The sequence below is a fragment of the Canis lupus genome, chromosome 1 (genome assembly GCF_003254725.2).
Source record: "Canis lupus dingo isolate Sandy chromosome 1, ASM325472v2, whole genome shotgun sequence".
NCBI classification, from domain to species: Eukaryota; Metazoa; Chordata; class Mammalia; order Carnivora; family Canidae; genus Canis; species Canis lupus.
The window spans coordinates 44,065,041-44,085,804 of NC_064243.1; the positions used below are offsets into that span (position 1 = coordinate 44,065,041).

Sequence of the window (20,764 nt, forward strand, 5' to 3'; positions counted from 1 at the left end):
GATGAAATATCTGTGCTCCCAGCAAAGGCGAATTTCTCTCCACTTGTGCAATATCACCCAACTCTCTCATACTCAAGAAATTCACTCCCACAATTCTCCCCTTTTTTGTGACTCATTAATTTCCCATCTCCACTTAATCATTATGCATGCTGTCACCTCTCCCATCTTCTAAGCCCTCTCTTAACCCCATATCTCTGTTCCAGCAAATGCTTCACTTTTCTCCTTGTCTCCAATGTCTCCCCTGCCCATGCCCATTCTCTCACAGACCCATTCCCATTGGGATTTAACCAAAACTGTTCTGGTTAAGGCCAATGACCTTCATGTTGCTAAATCCAAGAACTATTTATCTTCAACTTGTTTATCAACAGCATCTAAAACTGTTGACAACCTCTTTTTGAACGCTTTCATCACGTCATTTTTGTGACATATTTTCTTGATTTTTCTCATCCTAAAATGACCACTTATTCTTAATCTCCATTGATGACTCCTCATTCTGGCCTCAGTCTTAACATTGGAAAGCTCCAGAACTCCCCGTTTAGCTTATTCTTTCTTCTACGTATATCCATGTTCTTGCCATCTCTTATGATCTCATGTCTCCCCTTCTCCCTATATACTAAGGGCCACAAATTTATCTTGCAAGCCTTATCTCTTCCCTGAACTTCATACTTGTTTGTCTAAACTTCCTCTTCAGCAGCTTTACCTAGACACTTATTAGGCATCTCAAATATAACATGTCCAAAACTAAGCTCCTATTGGGGTACCTGGGCGGCTCAGTTGGTCAAGCAAGTGATCCTTGGTTTGGCTCAGGTCATGATCTCAGGGTCATGGGATTGAACCCCTCATAGGGCCCCATGCTCCCCACAGGGTCTGCTCCAGATTCTATCTCTCCCTCCCTGTCTGCTCTTCCCTCCAAGTGCACACCTACTCTTTCAAACAAACAAACAAATAAATAAATACTTCAAAACTAAGCTCCTGTTATTCTCTACATGCCCGACCCACCCCAACTTCCAATACACACTGAAACCTGTTCCTATCATGGCCTTTTGCAAAACACCTAATAGCAACTCCAGCTTTACAGTGGCTCAGGCCAAACACTGCAGTCATCCTTGATTCCTGCTCTCACTGCCAATCCACCAGCAAATCCCAAGTTCTACCTTCAACATATGTCAAACTATGGCACACTTCAGTTCAGGACCTTCCAAAGGCTTCCTATTTCACTGAGTAGAAGCTAAAGTATTATCAATGGCAATAAAGCACTATATGTTATAATCTCTCATTACCTTTCTGACCCACTGCTGTTCTCTTCATGCCCCTTCCTCCTACAACCCTCCAGCCACATGACCTCTTTGCCCTTTCTTAAGCCTACTAGGCATATTCCCACCCCAAGGCACTTACATTTTTCTCCTTTCTTCCTATAATACTCTGCCTTGCATAAGCTCAAGACTCACTCCCTTTCCTTTTTCAGACATTACTCACACTCTACCTTTCAAAGAGGCTTTTCATACCTATCTTAGTTAAAAATCAATCCATCAGCATTCCTCATCCTCATTCTATTCTCATCACTCAGCATACTATAAAATTTATTTACTTAATTAATTTCTTCTTGTACCTAAATGTAAGCTTCTTAAGGACAGGCATTTTTGTCTGATATGACCACTCCTGTATCATCAAAGGCTATAAAAGAATGATTCACGCATGCTAGACATTCACTAAATACTTGTTGGGAAAAAAAAATGAATGTTTGAAATAAAATGTGAGTGAATAATTATCCATTTGTTTTGAAATCTCTTTTATATCATGAACCCTATTTAGAGCCCAAGGAAATCCTTGCCATAAATAACAACAAAAAAGGTTTATATATATATGTATTTACAACAGGTTTTACAATATGTAAAAAGTTTACAATATGTTTTATATACATATTATTATATATATTTGTTTTATGATATAGAGATATAAATCTCTATCTATATATTTGCATATAATTTTAGGATTCTAGCATTGATAGCATTTATTCTATCCAAATAAGGGATCTAGTCTTAGATGATCCTAAACATTGGCACAAAAAAATGTATTATTTGTGCTTTACAATTAGCTTTAACTTCTGTTTTACATGAAGCATTTATTACATTTTCTTTTCTTTTTTTCTACTTTTTTTTTTACTACATATATAATAGTTTGAGTGATAAGATTTACAATTCTGAATCAAGAGAGCAAGAATGTGATAATAGATGGAGGTTAAAATATATATTTAGACTCCAGGAAGGAAAGAAAAATTGTGTAGTGAGAAAATAACCAAAGAGTAATAACAAGCAGGCTGACCAAAAGGCAAAAGCAGAGGTTAAATAAGTGGGTAACTAGAAAAGATTGCTGGTAGAAAATCAAGCAAGGCCAAGAGAATTTTCTTTCCTTCCTCTGAGTTCTCAACATCTACATTCAAATAACAACCTTTTCCCCCCAAAACAAGCTTCCATCCTTTGATATCACCATAATGCTATTTATGTGAAGTTGTGTAAGGAGTTTTACTTTGCTCTTAAGAAATTTTGACAGGTAGGGTGAAATAGTTGTTGGGAATAAAGAACACACCATGATGAGCACTGAGTAATGTATGGGAGTGTTGAGTCACTATATTTCACACCTGAAACTAATACAATACTGTATGTAAACTATATTGGGATGAAAATTAAAAACCTAATAAAAATTATTAAAAATTATAATTTCTTCTACACAAAAAAAGTTTTGACATCTGCTTCAGAGAGAGAGCCTAATATTTTATTGAAAGAGCTAAATAAGATCTTTGCAGATAAACATAATTTAAAGAACTGATTTTCTTAAGGCAAAGTGAATTAACCACTCCTCTAAATCTGATCAAAGGTTTTAGGAAAGGTCTTTTCAACTTTGGGCTAACACTTCTCATACGGTTTTCAGCTCTAAACAATTCAAGTTCCTTATTATTTAGCTCAAGTCTGTGTTAAATTCTTTTTTTTTTTTTTAAGATTTTATTTATTTATTCATGAGAGAGAAAGAAAGAAAGAGAGAGAGAGGCAGAGACACAGGCAGAGGGAGAAGCAGGCTCCATGCAGGGAGCCTGATGTGGGACTCGATCCCAGGTCTCCAGGATCAGGCCTTGGGCTGAAGGCAGCGCTAAACTGCTGAGCCACCCAGGCTGCCCTGTGTTAAAGTTCCTTTATGGACAAAAGAAGTAACTACACACACGAATAGAGAGGAAGGAAATTAATGAAATGACAGAAGGCTCTGCAGTGCTTCTCAGCACAGCACCCCAGTCAACGGCATGGCACACCGGTTCTGCTTCTCTCCTGCAGTGCAGGAGGCCCACTGGATGCTTTGAACTACATTTATGATATCCTTCTTGCCTTCTGGCAGGCAGGCAAGGTTTGGCAGGGCCTCTAGAAAATACCATCAAAGAGACAATGCTCTACTTTCCTTTTTGACTCCAAATAGTCAGTATATGATGACTTAAGACCTAAGCATCGGAAATGTGTTCTACCAGAGAAGTTGGGGAAAGCAGGGTTCATTCCTCTTTTGACATAGACCAGAATAACCCTGAGAGCAAGTTTAAGTTGTATCTATTAATTACTCATTTTAAAATAAAGACAGGCTTAGTCAAGAGTCCATGGATGTTGAATTATCAGAAATTCCTAAAGATCTACATTTACGGTATGACATGATGATTCGGCTCAACTTCCTAGAAGAATTTCCATAAAGAGAATTTGTTCCAATACAATCCCAATGTAGGGATTTTTCTTTATTTATGAAATGTGCCTATCACTAATATAAACATTATTGTTAAAAGTTTCCTTGTTTCTGCATGAAACTATGTTGTCTTTGCTTGTTCACATGGCAGTTTTGAAGTATTATTTAGATAAACATTTATATCACAATGTAATAAATATAGACAAAAATGCACATATAAAAATGTTTTTGCTTGGGGCACCTAGGTGGTTCAGTGGGTGAGCATCTGCCTTCGGCTTAAGTTGTGATCCTGGGGTCTTGGGATTGAGTCCCGCATCAGGCTTCCTGCAGAGAATCTGCTTCTCCCTCTGTCTATGTCTTTGCCTCTTTCTCTGTGTCTCTCATGAACAAATAAATAAAATCTAAAAAGATAAAATAATAAAATAAAAAGGTTTGTGCTTGATGAATTACAACAAAATGGACATATCTGTGTAATCACCACTGAGGTTAGAGGGAACCCTTATCCAGCACCTCAGAAACTGTACTGTGGCGCCCCCTCCGAGGAATTTCTTCCCTTCTCCTCAAAGGCAACCACTATCCTGACTGCTCTGAATTTTAAAGATAATTATGATTCAATTCAATTCAATTAAAGATAGTTAAAATAATTTTCATAGCCTTTGAATAAACCTACACAAACCAAATTATCTTTCTCCAGGCTGATGTGCTTTTTTTTTTTTCCCCCAACAAGGCAATTTCCATATCAGCATGTCTTTCTATCTCATGGATTCCATAACATGGACTATGTTTCACCAGTCCCAGGATTACACTTTGGTGACATCTAAGAGATCTGTGAAAAGGGCTTTTTCTAGGAATGCAAAGACTGCAGATCTTCAGAAGGGTGTGGTGGATGGCCTCCAATGCTTCTTGCTCCCTGGCATTCTTGCCCTTATGTAATTTCCTTCCTTCAACATAGGCTGACCCTATGTCTTGCTCCTAATGCATAGAATGCCATAATTGTGATGTGGTGTTGCTGCTGAAACAGGTCTGATCCATCTTGTTCATTTACTGTTGCTGTCTTCCTCACTCTAAGGAAAGCCAACTTCCATTGGGAAAGCTACCATATGTTCACAGGACAAGGAACTGGATAAACAAGTGGGACTTCGGTCCAACAACCTGCAAGGAACCAAATCCTGCCAACCAGCATGTGACAGAGCTTGGAGGCACTCCTTCCCCAGTGGAGAAATGCATGCAGCCCCCACTGATGCTGGGATTGCAGCCTGTAGGAGACCTGGAGGAGAAGCATCCAGCCAAGCTAATACCAAGATTCCTGACCCAAGGAAACTATGAACTAACAAGTATTCATTGTTTGTAGTGGCTAACTTTGGGGCTATTTTGTTATCTCACAAGAGATAATTAAAACACTGGGAGAAAAGCAAAAAGCTGCTAACTTCATAAATGCCATGGCCACAGTGCATGGAGAGCAGGAGGGTCACAGAGAAGTGTACGGACGGCTAGTAAAACCTTTGAATTCTCTGTACAAACATGGCCTCCCAGTGACCAGGTCAGAGCACAGTCCCATGACAGTCTAGAGTCCTGAGCTGCTGTTCTATGGAAAGCTAAACCCAGTCTTTCTCCTTCTAGAAATGGCCTGAACTGTCCAACCTTTCTTTAGCCTGTTCCTTGTTTCTCCCAACATGGGCTGCAATGTATCCTCCACTGACATACAATTTGTCTAGGCCAGTTCCTCCTCCATGAAAGTCCTTACTTCTCACCCTGATATTCTTTACCTCTTACTTATGGGCCAGTTGTCAGCCCCTCCATGACTTTGTCCCGAATGGCCTCAGATAGGCAGCCACGTCCCTCCACCTTCTTCCTCCCTCCACCAAAGCACTCAAGCTTCTATCAGCTACACCATTCAACACATTGCATTCTGTTTTCCTCTCTGTTTGCACTGTCTGGTGGTGTGCATTCAATGCTCCTGGAGACCAAGAATAGAGTCTGGGACTTAGAAAGATTCAGGAAATATTTGTCTAATGAAAAACATAGGAGTTCCTGGTTGGCTGAGTCAGTTAAGCATCTGCATTTGGCTCAGGTCCTGGGATCAAGCCCCACATTGAGCTCCCTGCTCAGCAGAGAGTCTCCTTTACCCTTTCCCTCTCCCTCTGTTCTCTCTCTCTCTCTCAAATAATTAAAGTCTTAAAAAAAAAGAAAAATGTATTCACTCACATCAGTTATTATAGCTAAAATAGTAAATCTCAACATGTTATGTATGGCATATTACATTGAATGATCAAATATATTTATCAACTTCATGCATACCATAAAATATAACATATTTGGCTTTGAAAAGAGTTTACTAATGTCTTTCATCATTAAATGTTGGCAAATTTCTCTGCATTTGGGTTTTCTTTGTATAATTAAAATATTCCTCTGTCTTCTCTTTTCAGCCTCATTTTTTTGCAGCCTTTTGGGGTGCCTAGCTATTCTACTAACAGGGATATCTGACTAAGACTCATTCAGCCATTTCTTTGTAGCCTTGTTCTTTGATTGCTGGTATTTCTTCCTGGAAAGAGACTCAAATTCTTGATGCAAAAGGACATGTACAAGCCAAAATTAAATTGCAGAATCTATCAAGGCTTTTCAGAATCTATAAATCTTCTGCTAATGTGGAACTATTTTGCAAAGTTTCTCAGCCTCCTCCTGTTTATGCTATAATCTACATGTGAAAGCAATATGCTTTTGTTATGAAGAACCACTTTTGTTCAGGAAGCCCTGAAAATAGCCTCAGTATGTTGTGTACCATGTGTCCCCCATTCCCATTGTGAAAACATCTGCTGGCTCATTACAATCTAGTATACATTTCCCATTCCCCATCTCTCGTGGCGTTTTCTCACTCCAGAGCCTTGGGCTGACAATCACAAAGTCTTGGATCTATCTGAAATCTAGAGATTTTCTTCTGGATGTAGTTGGAGAAGAATGGTACTCTTTAATGAGTCAAGTGAAATTCCAAGATCTTATTTCATATCACTGCTTATTCTCACAAGAATATCTCACTCTCACTATCTTAAGCCCTCATTAACATTTATTGTGCAAGGTAAGGGATTTGAACTTTTATACCAAAGTGAATGTAAAGGTCAAAGCCCTATTTTAGGAAAGTGCACTGAGTGCTATTGTGTGAATGTTCTAGTGCTTCAAGGATGCCAAAGGTCATTTGACCCTACAGACGATTATACTTGTTCTCACTGCCCTCCTCTCCACCCATACAAACACACTAGTGAGCATGAATCTCTCTGCAGAACCAGCCATGCCATGCCCCACATCCACAGAATTCATCCACAATCTGAAATTTTTTACCTTCAATGTGCTATTCAAGGTTCGGATTTTGTGAAGTTTCTCATTTATGGATGGATTCTTACATCGCTTAACAAAGGACTTTCTCAACTCCTTTTTGGTTGAAGGCCGACGGTCCCCAAGAGGAGAAAGACTAGCTTGTTCTAACGATTTGTAGAGTTTCTCCATTTCATCATCCTCAGACAATTTTGTTTCTTCTATTAAAATAAAAAAAAAAAAGCAATAACAATAAACCCAGTTAAAATCAAGTTGAGAACATTAGATGCTGTGGTCCTAACACAAGGCCTAACACAGCTGCTCTGCTGACACCTTGATCTCACACTTCTAACTTTCAGGACTGTGAGACAATAAATTTTTGTTGTTCAAGCCACTCGTTTATGGTACTTTGTTAGGACAGGGCCGTATTCCCTTTGAAGGTGCTAGGGAAGGATCTCTTTCAGACCTTCCTCCTAGATTTTGATAGGTCTTTGGCTTGTGGCAGGAGAACTCCAATATCATGGGGTGTTTTCCCTGTGTATAGGTCTCTGTGTCTAAATATCCCTCTTTTATGAGGATGCCAGTTGTATTGGATTGGGGGCTCACCCTCCCAACCTCTCTTAAATAATTACATCTGCAATAACCTAATTTCTAATAAGGTCACATTCTAAGGTATTTCTAAATTAGGATTTCAACATGAGAATTTTGGAAGGACAAAATTGAACTCATAATAGCCCACCATGTAACTCCCTTCCTCCAAAATCATGTCCTTCTCACATGTAAAATGCATTCACCCCATTCCATCATCTCCAAGAGTCTTAACCCATTCCAACATCAATTCAAAGTCCAAAATCTAATCCAAACATCATCTAAATGTGGTATTGGTGAGACTCAGGGAATGATTCATACTATGGCAAAATTCCTCTCCATCTGTGAACCTGCAAAACAAGTTATCTGCTTCCAAAACACAATGGTGGAACAAGCAAGCCCTTGCAAACTAATACATACTCTAAAGCTTGAGAACCATTGTCCTTGGTGAGTTTTAGTTTGTTTTCTTTTTTTTGTTTGTTTGTTTGTTTGTTTTGTTTTGGGGGTACTTTTCCCCCTGAAGAGTTTTAATGTTCTTCCTAGAACTGCCCTTTGAGAGAACAAATCCCCTTGTGATCTGTGGCTTTGAGCAGATAATGATCATTACACATACTCCCCACCCCCTTTCTTAACTACAACTTGCTAGCTTCAGCCCAAATGCATCCCGTGAAGTGACTCCACACAGGATCCAGGGGGGACCCACATGAACTGGGCTAAGCTAATGGCAGTTCCCTCATGCTGCCCATAGTCATTGATTCAGGGATGAGCATGTGCTTCAGGTCAGGCCACCTGGGGCTAGGAAGGCTCAGTTCTGAGACTTTGGTTGGGGTATAAGGGATCAATTTCTCTTTTTTTTCTAAACATGTGATGATGTGAGCTAGAAGCCTGCAGGGATCACCCTAAGAATCCTAAGAATGTAATCAATATATAGGATACAGCTAAAACATGGATCTTGGTGATTTTTTTGGAGCCCTTGCAACTAATGGGAGCCTTTGTTAAGCTACTCTCAGGGTAGTTTTCAGTCATGTACAAATGAGGACCCCAAGTGATACAGATTACCCAAAGAAAAATCTTCATCTTTTGATACTGCTTTAATATCCCACTAAGAACTTTGGTCCTTTATTCCTTTATTCTCTGAAAATAATTTTAAGAAAGATACACAATGAGATTTCTTTTTTCATCATGTCCTTTTTAGTGTCTATGTATTTCACATCTTATCCTGAGAATAAGCTTGATAGAAGGCCATCTAAAAAGTATGACATTAGGAAGAACTACAAAAAGGGGCCTCTCCAAAGGGGAGAGAAAAGCATATGATATTAATGTAAGAACTTCAAAATCAAGCAAACTTGACTTACTTTACAGTTTACTCTTGTGAAATTAGAAATATTTAAGCAGTAATTTTCTCTCATCTACTGCCAGAAAACTACCATGGGTGTTCTCAATATTTTTTCAGAAAACAGAGGGCAAAGATGTTGATCTAACTTTGTGACCAACTTAAAGTATTGGTCAGTAAACCCCTTTTCTCTCTACCAAAGCAGACTCCAAAAGGGGGAGATCTTCAAAACTGAGTTTGAACACAATTAGACTTTTTGACTCAGACTGTGTACAGAGTGAGTTTTTCTCAAATAAGCACATGAAAAGATGATCACATCATTAGTCATTAGATAAATACAAATCAAAACCACAATGAAATACTACTTTGCACCCACCAGGATGGCTAAAATTACAAAGACGGACAATAAGTGTAGAAAAGGATATGGAGAAACTGGAACCCTTATACATTGCTGGTAAGAATGTAAAATGGAGCCACCACTTTAAGGAAAAGTTTGGCAATTCTTCAAAAGCCAAACACAAAGTCATGATATGACCCAGCAATTACATTCCCAGGTATATACTCCAGAGAATTAAAAACATATGTTAGCACAAACTTGTACCTAAGTATACGTAGCAGTACAATTCATAGTAGACGAACGGTGGGAATAGCTCAAATGTTCATCAACTGATGGATGGCTAACAAAATATGGTATATGCATAGAGTGAAATATTATTCAGTAATTAAAAGCAATGAAGTACTGATACATAACAACATGGATGAAACTTGAAAGCATTCTGCTATGTAAAAGTCAGTCACAAAAAACACAGACTGCATGAGCCCATTTGCATGAAATGTCAGGACAGGAAATCCACAAAGACAGACAGTAGATTTAGTGGTTGCCTGGGGCTAGGGAAGGGGTAAGCAGGAATAGGGGATGATAGTTAAAGGCGTAGGGGTTTTTTTGTATATGTTGTGTTGAAGATGTTCTCAAATTAAGTTGTAGAGATAGTTGTACAACTCTGTAAATATCTTTAAAAACATTGAACCATTTTTATATGTGGATTTTATGGCATGTGGAATACTTCTCAATAAAACAACAAGAAAGTAGGTTTTTATGAGATTGTTGTGATAACTGATGATACTTGCACAGTAAAAATACTAAGGATGGTAACAGTGTTGGATTAGGCTGGAGATGTCAGAAAGCCTTAAGAAAATTAAATGAAAAGACATCTGACTCTCAGAGGGGACATTAGGATTGAGGACCCTGGGACATTTCAGACATACAGGGACACAATAATTTTTGTATGTCCTTTCCTTTTACAGCAAGGTAGGTGAGATTCTACTTTGAATATAGTCTTAATACAGAACTTTCAATGCTACCATATTTTTTAAGTAAACTTCAGAAAGTGAACCAAATAAGTGTGTAATGAAGAAAATAATAAAATGATTTCTTTAAATTTCTGTGTTCATGAAGCAGCTCAGTAGTGCTATTAAAGATTGTGATAGATAATAAAATTACCTTTGACAATACATTGGTTTGTAATTATGTCAGAGTAAAATGATCATATTAAGACTACATATCAAATTCAAAAGATATTAAATTAGTAAAGATAAAAGTAATTTTAGAATCTTGGAATAATGTGGCATAAAGTACATTTCCTAAATGAAAAATAAACAGGGCTGCCTTTTAGGTAGATTTATTATTATTTAAAATATTTATATGGATATATGTTATCTTTATGTTAAAAAATATCAGAAATTATCTTTCTTCCCCATACACATTCCTTCCCCTGACCTAAATTTGAGAGCATTAATCATGAGAATACAGGTGTACGTGTGTGGTATTTGTGTGTGTGTGTGCAGTGTGTGTTGTGTGTGGTGTCTGTGTGTATGTAGTATGTATGGTATGCATATGTGTAGTGTGGGGTGTGTGTGTGTACAGTATGGGGTATGTGTGTATAGTGTGTGTGCATGTGTATGTTGCATGTACAACTTTATCTTCTAGTCTCTCAAGAAACAGTGAAACTTTAAAATTAACACATAGGTAAAGTGGACCTTTGGGGATTACTGAAGTTAATACAGAATTCACCTAAAATAGGACCAAATAATATTTAAAAAAATTCTCTATATGAATTCATCTAGAAACTGGTGATAAAAGGAAGGGGCAAGTATGCTCAGATAAGGTTAGAGCTGTTGGGAGAAATGGGGAAAACCTGAAAGGTAAATGTTCTTGCTGTACTCCTGCTTCTAGCCATCCACCTTTCCTGGGGGGAACCTGAAACTGAAAGACTATAGATACGTCTGACCTCTAATAACTGGATTCCAGAATTGCCCACAAACATAAGGACGATAAAATAATAAAAGGTGATGTTAGGAGTCCAGAAAAAAATCCCTATTGGCTTTTTTGTGTCATAATCTGAGAGATGTGCAATATATCGCTAAATACTCAGGGGACATACCTGTGATCCAGCCATGTCCATGACCCAACCAGGAGCTCGGTATTGTTTTTACTGCTGCTAAGGGCTGGTCCTTAGGTCTTCACAGGGCCATAAAATGGGCATTCAATAATAATGGGAGCAGATGATAAACAGAATTCATAGGACAACAAAAGACCCAAAGGGTATAAGCACACAACAAAATACAACTTACACCTGACCCCAGAGCACAGGTCTTCCCAATCCCCCCAGAGAGGTTAGAGTCTTCCCAATCCCCCCAGAGAGGGCAGTGCTGGTATGTTAACCCCATGCCTTTATGAGGCTTCTGAATAAAGTAGTGTTCTAAAATCTCCCTGTTGTATTTTTATGTAAATATTGTTCTACATTATAATTTCATACTAGGAAGCACTAGATCATTTATCATATTTTACCAGATTGTAGAAGGAGCAAGGAAAAAGACTGCCAGCAAAGACCACTGGTCTGTCTCATGTTAGGAAGAGAAGCCAAGTCCATCATTCCCACCTCCCTTGTCTTCTACAGCGAAATAAATGATCTGACAGTCAAGGGTTTCCAGTGCAACTGCTAGCCTTCCTCTCAAGAGTGTATCTGCCTTCTTGCATAAAATAACAGGACGTTAACTCCCTCCACCACATAAGGCACTTTCCAGACTATCTCATCTAGCTCCCAAGGCTTTGCCAAAACTATTTTTATTTTGTGGAGGAGAAAAAAAAAGAGGAGATTCTTGAAAAACAGTAAGTGGTCTTTCCAACATGTAAATCAGTGATGGAATTAAGAACAGCTCAATTCCACACTGTGCAGGCCCATGTGTTTCTAGACCAGTCTTCTCAAACTTTAAAAGGCGAACAATCACCCATGGCTCTTGTTAAAATGCAAACTCTGACTCAGCCAGTCTGAGAAGGCCCTAAGCTTCTCAATTATTAACAGGCTCTCAGGTGATGCCAGAACTGCTGGCCTGTGGACAATGCTTTGTGTAGCAAGGCCAGACTGTCACAGATTTGTCATGTAACACTGGCTTCAACCCACGAGAAGAGAAAGGGACTGGAGTTAACAACTTAAAAGTAGGGACTCATCTAGAGAGCTGCACCTACTTTCTCTGTGACTCTTATTAGGCTAGCTCAGAATGTCTCAGGGGTCCAAACAGCAAACTTTCTCTAAATTTTGGTCACTGGAGCAGCCCCGGTGGCTTAGCAGTTTAGCGCCGCCTGCAGCCCAGGGCCTGATCCTGGAGACCTGGGATCCAGTCCCACATCAGGCTCCCTGCATAGATCCTGCCTCTCCCTCTGCCTGTGTCTCTGCCTCTCTCTCTCTTTCTCTCTCTCTCTCTCTCTGAATAAATAAATAAATCTTTTAAAAAGTAAATAAATACATTTCGGTCACTGTAATATAGATTTAGACTTAAGAAAGAAATGGGATTTTTTTTTTAAATAGGATCTTTCTTGGTGACTTTAGCAAATGAGGCAAAACAACATTTTAACTAATGGTTAGAGAAGTTCACTTCTTTCCAAGATTATGCCAGATGAGTGTGCTGTTCCCTTGCCATCCTCCCACATAACCTACACTATTGTCTGCCTCTGACAGGACAGACATGCTCCCGTAGGCCCAGAATTTGGCTGTCGAGAACATTGTATGCAGATTATCTCTTTAAATGCAGCATTTTCAACTTTGCCTCCCCCACTATCTTATTTTTGGTGTTTCCTTGTGCTTTCTAGAATGTGGTTTTTATTTTCTACTTAGAACAGAAGTGCCAAAGGAAATTCATATGCCATATTTCATATCAGAATTTGAAAGGAAGCCTGTTTTGAAATTGAAAAAGTCTACATGATGACCCAAGGAAGAGAAGGTTAGCTCCTGAACATGAAATACTTGGAAAGGTTTATGTAGGAAGCAGTATTCCCTGCTTTAGGTGCAATGTTCAAAGTGAGAAAGCAAGACCGTGGAAGGCACTTATCACAAAAAGATAACTACATAGTCATTTCAATGTTATGTGTAGCCATTAAGACTTTGCAAATGTTATTTAATAGAATACCTGATGCCAAGAGATTCAAAAACTTTTATAGGCTTTCTCTAATTAGTGATTTGACAACTCTCCAAGATAGCAAAAGACTTAGAATCATACTGTCAGATAATTTTGAATTATGTAACTAAGATAAATCTGGATAATTCATTTTAAAAGTAAGGATACTACTGACCAAGAACATTACCATAGGAGAATTTTGAGAGAGAGAGAGAGAGAGAGAGAGAGAGAGACTGCTTGCTCTTGCTATTGATGGAGAACAGCCATTATGTATTGAGTTTTTAGCATGTAGAAGGTCTCATATTAACCACTATAGACCTTATTATCTTTGTAACAACTCTATGAAAAAAAGTGTTATTAGCCCTCATTACAAGGGAGAGACTGTTGAAACACATAAAAACTTCGACCAAAGCCACAACGAGACAGACATAGTGATGACTCAAAACCTTCAGCCTTAAACTATTCTATACTATAAATATATTTGATGAACTGTCTTTTGAATAAAGCCCAATGAAGAAAGATTTCACATCAGGCAACATACAGTTAGTTAGATGATAGCCACTTGGACCACACACCAAAGCTTGGATTCTTGCTCCCACCATTCTGTCTTCCAAGGGAAAAATCCCCACCCAGAACCTCCGTTTCTGGGGTGGCCAGGTTTTACACTAAGAAACTCTATTCTCACAGGGCCATAGGGTACCAAACCAGGAAATTAATAAGCTGGCCAGCAACCTTGGAGAGAGGCTGGATGATCGGATTCTCTGTTGGGGCATTTGAACTGAGCACCTGGGGATAATCTGGTTCCAATCAGGAGCAGAAGCTGAGACATGGTCACAGCAGGCTAGGCTCCCATAAAATAAAGATAGAAGAGCTTAGAAATGGAGAATAGAACATTGGAAAAATAGTATTTGAGAGATGATTAAAACAAACAAAAAAAGAAGGCAGGCAAAATAAATTCTATGATAGAGAAATCAGATTGAGAAAGAGTATCTAAATAGAAAGCCAGTACTTTCACTTGTACTCTTTTAAGTCTGAAAGATGAGTAGTTTCATTTTGATTTCCCTCACTCTTTTTTAATTTTAGCTTTACATTCTCTACCAGAGTCATATACTTTTCTTTTCCTGGGTATTTGATGCTCCTGTTAAGTAAGGTGACTCAATACTCTTCTACCATATTATTGCTTTTATTGATAAGAACAAACCTGGTCAAAAAAAAAAAAAAAAAAAAGAACAAACCTGGTCTATTGGGCAATCTTTAATGTTGTTCTTTATTATTATTATTACATCTTATGGCAGTGATTTTTAGAAGCAATCTTAGGCTGAGTCTGTGGTCCAAGTATCTGATAAGCAGCTCTACATTCTTAAAACAGATATTCTAGGGAACCCTGGGTGGCACAGCGGTTTAGCGCCTGCCTTTGGCCCAGGGCGTGATCCTGGAGACCCAGGATCGAATCCCATGTTGGGCTCCCGGTGCATGGAGCCTGCTTCTCCCTCTGCCTGTGTCTCTGCCTCTCTCTCTCTCTCTCTCTCTATGTGTGACTATCATAAATAAATAAAAATTTTTTAAAAAACAGATATTCTATTTGTTTTAAAAATGTATTTGTCCAATCATATAAGCACCCACAATTAGGTGAAATATTTAACGTAGACATAAAATTTCTACATTTGCTCACATTCTAAGAAAACAAAAAACATTGGCATGCATACAAAAAAAAGGCATTTCCTTGGGATTTTTTTTTTCTTTTCAAAATCCTTGCAAGGATTTTTTTCTTTTCAAAATACGCAAGAGGTTGAATGGGAACTAAAAAGGGGGAAATAGCTAGAAAATTGCCTAAATTCAAGGATCCAAAGCCAATGGACTCTAGTTAAATATGTTGACTTTGGGTCCTAAACTATTGAGTCCATCTACCACGTGGGTCCATTTTGGAGACAAATGAGCACAAAATATAAAAATGGAAGATGCAAAAGGAGAGAAGGTATGGGGGAGAGTGAGGCAAGACAAAGGAAGAAGTTAACCTATTTTAAGTTCACTAAGCAGAAAATAAAGGTTTGGAGCAGATAAATGCTCTTACCTTTTTAAGATGGCACTCCCTTTTCCTTATCTCGATGATTATAGTCTAGTGTGATCTATAATTATTTGTATAACATCCTTCTTTTTACCTTATAGGAAAGCCACAGTGTACATATTTAGAGTTATGTATTTAATTATGGCATTAAATCTCTACTAGCAAACCTTTTCCCAGGAAATGATACCAATCCTAAAGAGTTGCAATTATATTTAGTAATATAAGAGATTGAATGTGCTGGAAAACTTAGAACTCATCCTGATTCCTCTCTTTCCCTTTGACATTTGATCCATTCATTTACTCGATTCATCCATCAAATACTCTGAATGTTCACTGTGTGCTAAGGCAGTGTATTTCAGAGACTAGGGATAGACTAAATAGACAAGAATATTTTATGATTTTTATACTCTTACATTTAATTGTATGATACATCCCAAATGCATATTCTTCTACCCCTGGCCCATTTCATTGCTATCAACTTAGTCCAGGCCACCATCATTGCACTGTTGACTTATCTCAACAACTACATATCTGGTCTACTACAGCTTCCTAATCCCATTTTCCAAATAGTGAAGTAATATTTTTAAAGCTTAAGGAGGGGATCTGAGTGGGACAAATTAGCGAGGGAGACAGATCATGGAAGACTCCTAACTCTGGGAAACAAATAAAGGGTTGCAGAAGGGGAGGTAGATGGGGGGATGGGGTAACTAGGTGATAGGCACAAAGGAGGGCAATTGATGGGATAAGCCCTGTTATACTATAAGTTGTCAAATTGAATATAATTTTTTTTAAATGTAAAACAAAACAAAACAAAACCTTAAGGCACACCATAACACGCCCCAGCTTCAAAAATCATCCCATTTCATTTAGAACAAAATCCAGGGATCCCTGGGTGGCGCAGTGGTTTGGCGCCTGCCTTTGGCCCAGGGCACGATCCTGGAGATCCAGGATCGAATCCCACGTCGGGCTCCCGGTGCATGGAGCCTGCTTCTCCCTCTGCCTGTGTCTCTGCCTCTCTCTCTCTGTGACTATCATAAATAATAAATAAAAAAAAAAATTTAGAACAAAATCCAAACACCTTATGGGTTGCACTATTAGCCACATAAGCCAGCTGCTACCCACTTCTCCAATCCCTTTCCTGAGCTTCCCCTGCCCACTTTGTTCCAGCCACACTGGATTTCTTTCTGTTTTTTGTATAACTACAAAACTTATACTAGTCCTAGAGCTGTTGTTGCATTTTATTTTCTCTCTGTCTGGGGCACTTTGCCAGCTATTGTTCACTTGTGTAGGCTCCTTTGTGCCATTTGGCTCTCAGATCACCTTCTCAGGGAGGTCCTCCCCAAATAGTCATCTAAATCAAGGTCCTTCCTCCAACACCCTATTATTACATACTCCTACTTTATTTTCTGTATAGAACTTATTCACTATCAGAAATCATCTTGTTCTTGCATTTACCTAATTGTCTCCCTACCCTACCATAACATATATATACACCAGATTGTGAATTCTATGTAAGAGACCTGTTGCCTCTGTTGTTATTCATATCTCCAAATGCCAGTTGTGCCAGGAAGACAGTAGATTCTCAGTAAATATTTGTTAAACATTCATTATTTGGTCAAAAATTTTTTTTGATTTTTTTATGAGTTTATTTTTTATTGGTGTTCAATTTGCCAACATATAGAATAACACCCAGTGCTCATCCCCTCAAGTGCCCCCCTCAGTGCCCGTCACCCAGTCACCCCCACCCCCCGCCCACCTCCCCTTCCACTACCCCTAGTTTGTTTCCCAGAGTTAAGAGTCTCTCATGTTCTGTCTCCCTTTCTGATATTTACCACTCATTTTTTTTCTCCTTTCCCCTTTATTCCCTTTCACTACTTTTTATATTCCCCAAATGAATGAAACCATATAATGTTTGTCCTTCTCCAACTGACTTATTTCACTCAGCATAATACCCTCCAGTTCCATCCGCGTCGAAGCAAATGGTGGGTATTTGTCGTTTCTAATGGCTGAGTAATATTCCATTGTATACATCTTGTTCTTATCCCCTTCACCTATCCCATCAAATAAGCACAATGAGCTAATTTTGGAATTGCATTATTAAGAACTCAATAAGTAAATTATACTTATTAAATTCTGAGTATCTAGATGGGCCATAAGTAAAAAAATATATATTTTTTAGCTAGTTAAGAAAAAAAGAGGACACAAATTAGAAATGAAAAAGGGGGACATTACTAGAGATTAATTGGACACCAAAATGATAACAAAAAAATATTATGAACAACTCTATGCCCACAAATTTGATAACCTAGCTGAAATGGACCAGTCCCTTGAAAGACACATATATCATAACTAACATGAGAAGAAATAGATTATATGAATAGGCCTATCTCTATTTTAAAAATTGAAACATTGATAACCTTCCAAAACAGAAAGCGCTAGACCCCAATGGATTCATTGGTGAAATCTACCAAACATTTAAGGAAGAAATTATACCAATTCTCTACAATTTCTTTCAGAAAACAAAAGCAGAGAAAGTACTTCCTGACTTATTCTATGAGGCCAGAATTATTCTAATACCAAAACCAAATAGAGTACAAAAGTTGAAAACCATAGACCAACATGTATCATGAACACAGACATAAAAGTCTTCAACAAAATATTAGCAAATTGAATCCAACAATGTATAAAAAGAATTATATACCACAATTAATGGGATTTATTTCAGGTTTGTGAGGCTAATTCAATATCTAAAAATTAATTAATGTAATCCAGCACATCAACAGACTAAAGAGGAAGAAAAAAAACACATGATCCTATCAATGGGAATACAGGAAAAAAAATTGAAAAATCTACAGCCCATTTATTTTTTTAAAAAAAATTCAGTAAATAGGAATAGAAGAGAATATTCTCAACTTGATACAAAAGATCTACAAAAACCTACAGCCAACTTCATAAATGGTGAGCAACTTGAGGCTTTCCCACTAAAATCAGTAACAAGGAAAGGATGTCCCCTCTCACCACTCCTTTTCAACACTATACTGAAAATCCTAGCTAATGCAACAAGAAAAGGAAATAAAAGATATACAGATTGGGAAGGAAGAAATAAGTCTTTGTTTGCAAATTACATTATATGACATTATGAAAAGGCAAAACTACAAAGATACTAAAAAGGTCAGTGATGGCCAATGGGGGGAAACAGAAGGGAGGGCTGAATAAGTGGGTTACAGAGGATTTTTATGGCAGTGAAAATACTTTACAGGATACCATAATGATGGATACATGTCATTAGGCATTTGTTCAAAACTATAGAGTACACAACCAAGAGGGAACCCTAATGTAAACTATGAATTTTGACTGATAATGATGTGTCAATGTAGGTTCATCAGTTACAACAACATCCTACTCTGGTAGAATAAATGCTACAAGTGGAGAAGACTATGCATGTTTAGGGGACAGATGGGAAATCTCTGAACCTTCTGCTCAATTTTGCTCTGAACCTAAAATTGCTTCAAGAAAGATAGAAGTCTACTAAAAAAATATTTTTCAATTTTATGCTTACTATAGTTGTGTAGTTTGAGGAAGATAGGACCTTATTTGCTTTAGCTTTAATTAGGAAAGCATAACATTGCAAGGAGAGAAATTAGAAAGTAACAATAAAAGGATAGTGCAAGAATAGATGTCAAAGGCTTAAGATCTTATCCTAATGAGAAGGGTCTCCCTGGAAAATTAACCTTTGAACTGTCCTTTCTAGCTGCAAATTCAGACATGTGTTGATATCTTTACAGTTCCTTGCTCTTGATGAACAGAGAGACATGTGTTCATGTATCCAGAATAGTCAAAAAGAGCCAGGAATATAATTATAGAGACAAGACAATGAATCTGATACCATGATGTTAGAAGCATTTCAAAGAATTGCACAGGTTTCTTCCCGGAGCAAATAGTGTAAATTGCAGGTCTCTGTTCTTGAGAAGACTTGTTGATCAGGGGAATAAAGTCATAGTTCTCTAAATTATGTCATTGACCTTTTGTTATTGACCTTTTATGAATCCCACTCAGATAGTCAAAAACATATTAACTTTGAAATTTTTTAAAAATATTTTCTGTGTGTGTTTAAGCTTTTATTTTAATTCCAGTTAGCAAAAATATGGAACGCTTCACGAATTTGTGTGTCATCACTGTGCAGGGACTATGCTAATCTTCTCTGTATCATTTCGATCTGTATGTGCTGCTGAAGTAAGCACTCATTTTGAAATTTAAAAGCATTCTTCTAAAACTATGCTTATTTACAGAAGAAATCAAAAGCTGAATTACTCTTAAAACTTACTGTTTGCAAATGGCCAATAATGAAAGTACTACATTATACAAACTACAAGTTCTAGTCAGAGGTACACAGAACCTGCATGTATTTACTAGGAAAAAGATAGGAAAGTGAATCGACTAGGCAATTAACTTAAGGAGCAAGCAAAGATCAAACAAAATAAATCTAAATAAAATAAAAGAAAGAATTCATAAAGATAAAGCAGAATCTTATTAAGTGGATAATAAAAATAATATGCAATCAATAATAGCAGACTGTATTTTAGAGTACAAAAGCAAATAAACTTCAGGCAAATTCAATTCTGATCACACAAGTAAGAAAAAAATGAAACATAAATATTAGAAAGGAAACGCTAAAATGGTCATTACATAAAGCTAAGATAACTTATCTAGAAACACTTAAAACAACTTCTAACTATAAGGTAGGGTGACTACTATAAGACAAACATAAAAAAAAGCCTTTTATTTTCACATCCACAATAATAGTGATAAAATATAATAGAATTAAAAGATTTCACTCACAAATGCAAGAAAAACTATAAAAGGTCTAAGAACAAACTTAATAATATACATGCTACACTTGTAAGAAGAAAATCTACTTAAAATAATACTTAGTACTTAAAATTGTAAAATGACCTGAGTGGAAAAATATACCATGTTCATAAATAAAGTGACTCAGTGGTTTAAAGATAGCAGTTCTCACCAAACAAATCTAAACAAATTCAAGAAAATTTTAATCAAAATCCAAATGTGATTTTTTTAAATTAAACTTGAAAATCAAATCTGAAAATTTACCTAGAAGATAGAGCCAAAGAGAGAAATGTTTTCCTGAATAATGAAGCATGCTATAAATGAAGAATCTAACTACTATACTGACAAAGTAGTGTCAAGGAGAGAAATGTTTACTGAATAAAAAAGTGTGCTATAAAGGTAGAATCTAACTATAATACTGAAAAATTAGAAGATAAAAACATCAGTGAAAGACTACA

The 20,764-nt window shown here is 37.3% G+C and overlaps 1 protein-coding gene and 1 non-coding gene across 2 annotated transcripts in view; both read right to left on the bottom strand.

Moving 5' to 3' along the window:
• IPCEF1 (interaction protein for cytohesin exchange factors 1) overlaps positions 1–20,764 on the bottom strand; it is a 119,566-nt gene that overhangs the window by 7,201 nt on the left and 91,601 nt on the right. Inside the window, exon 12 of the mRNA XM_049114575.1 lies at positions 7,048–7,241. Coding sequence (XP_048970532.1) covers positions 7,048–7,241 — 194 coding nt within the window. The remainder of the gene's footprint in view (positions 1–7,047; positions 7,242–20,764) is intronic.
• On the bottom strand, positions 19,597–19,699 carry LOC112645671 (U6 spliceosomal RNA). Its single transcript, XR_003127182.1, has one exon. It is a non-coding gene; the product is annotated as a U6 spliceosomal RNA (small nuclear RNA).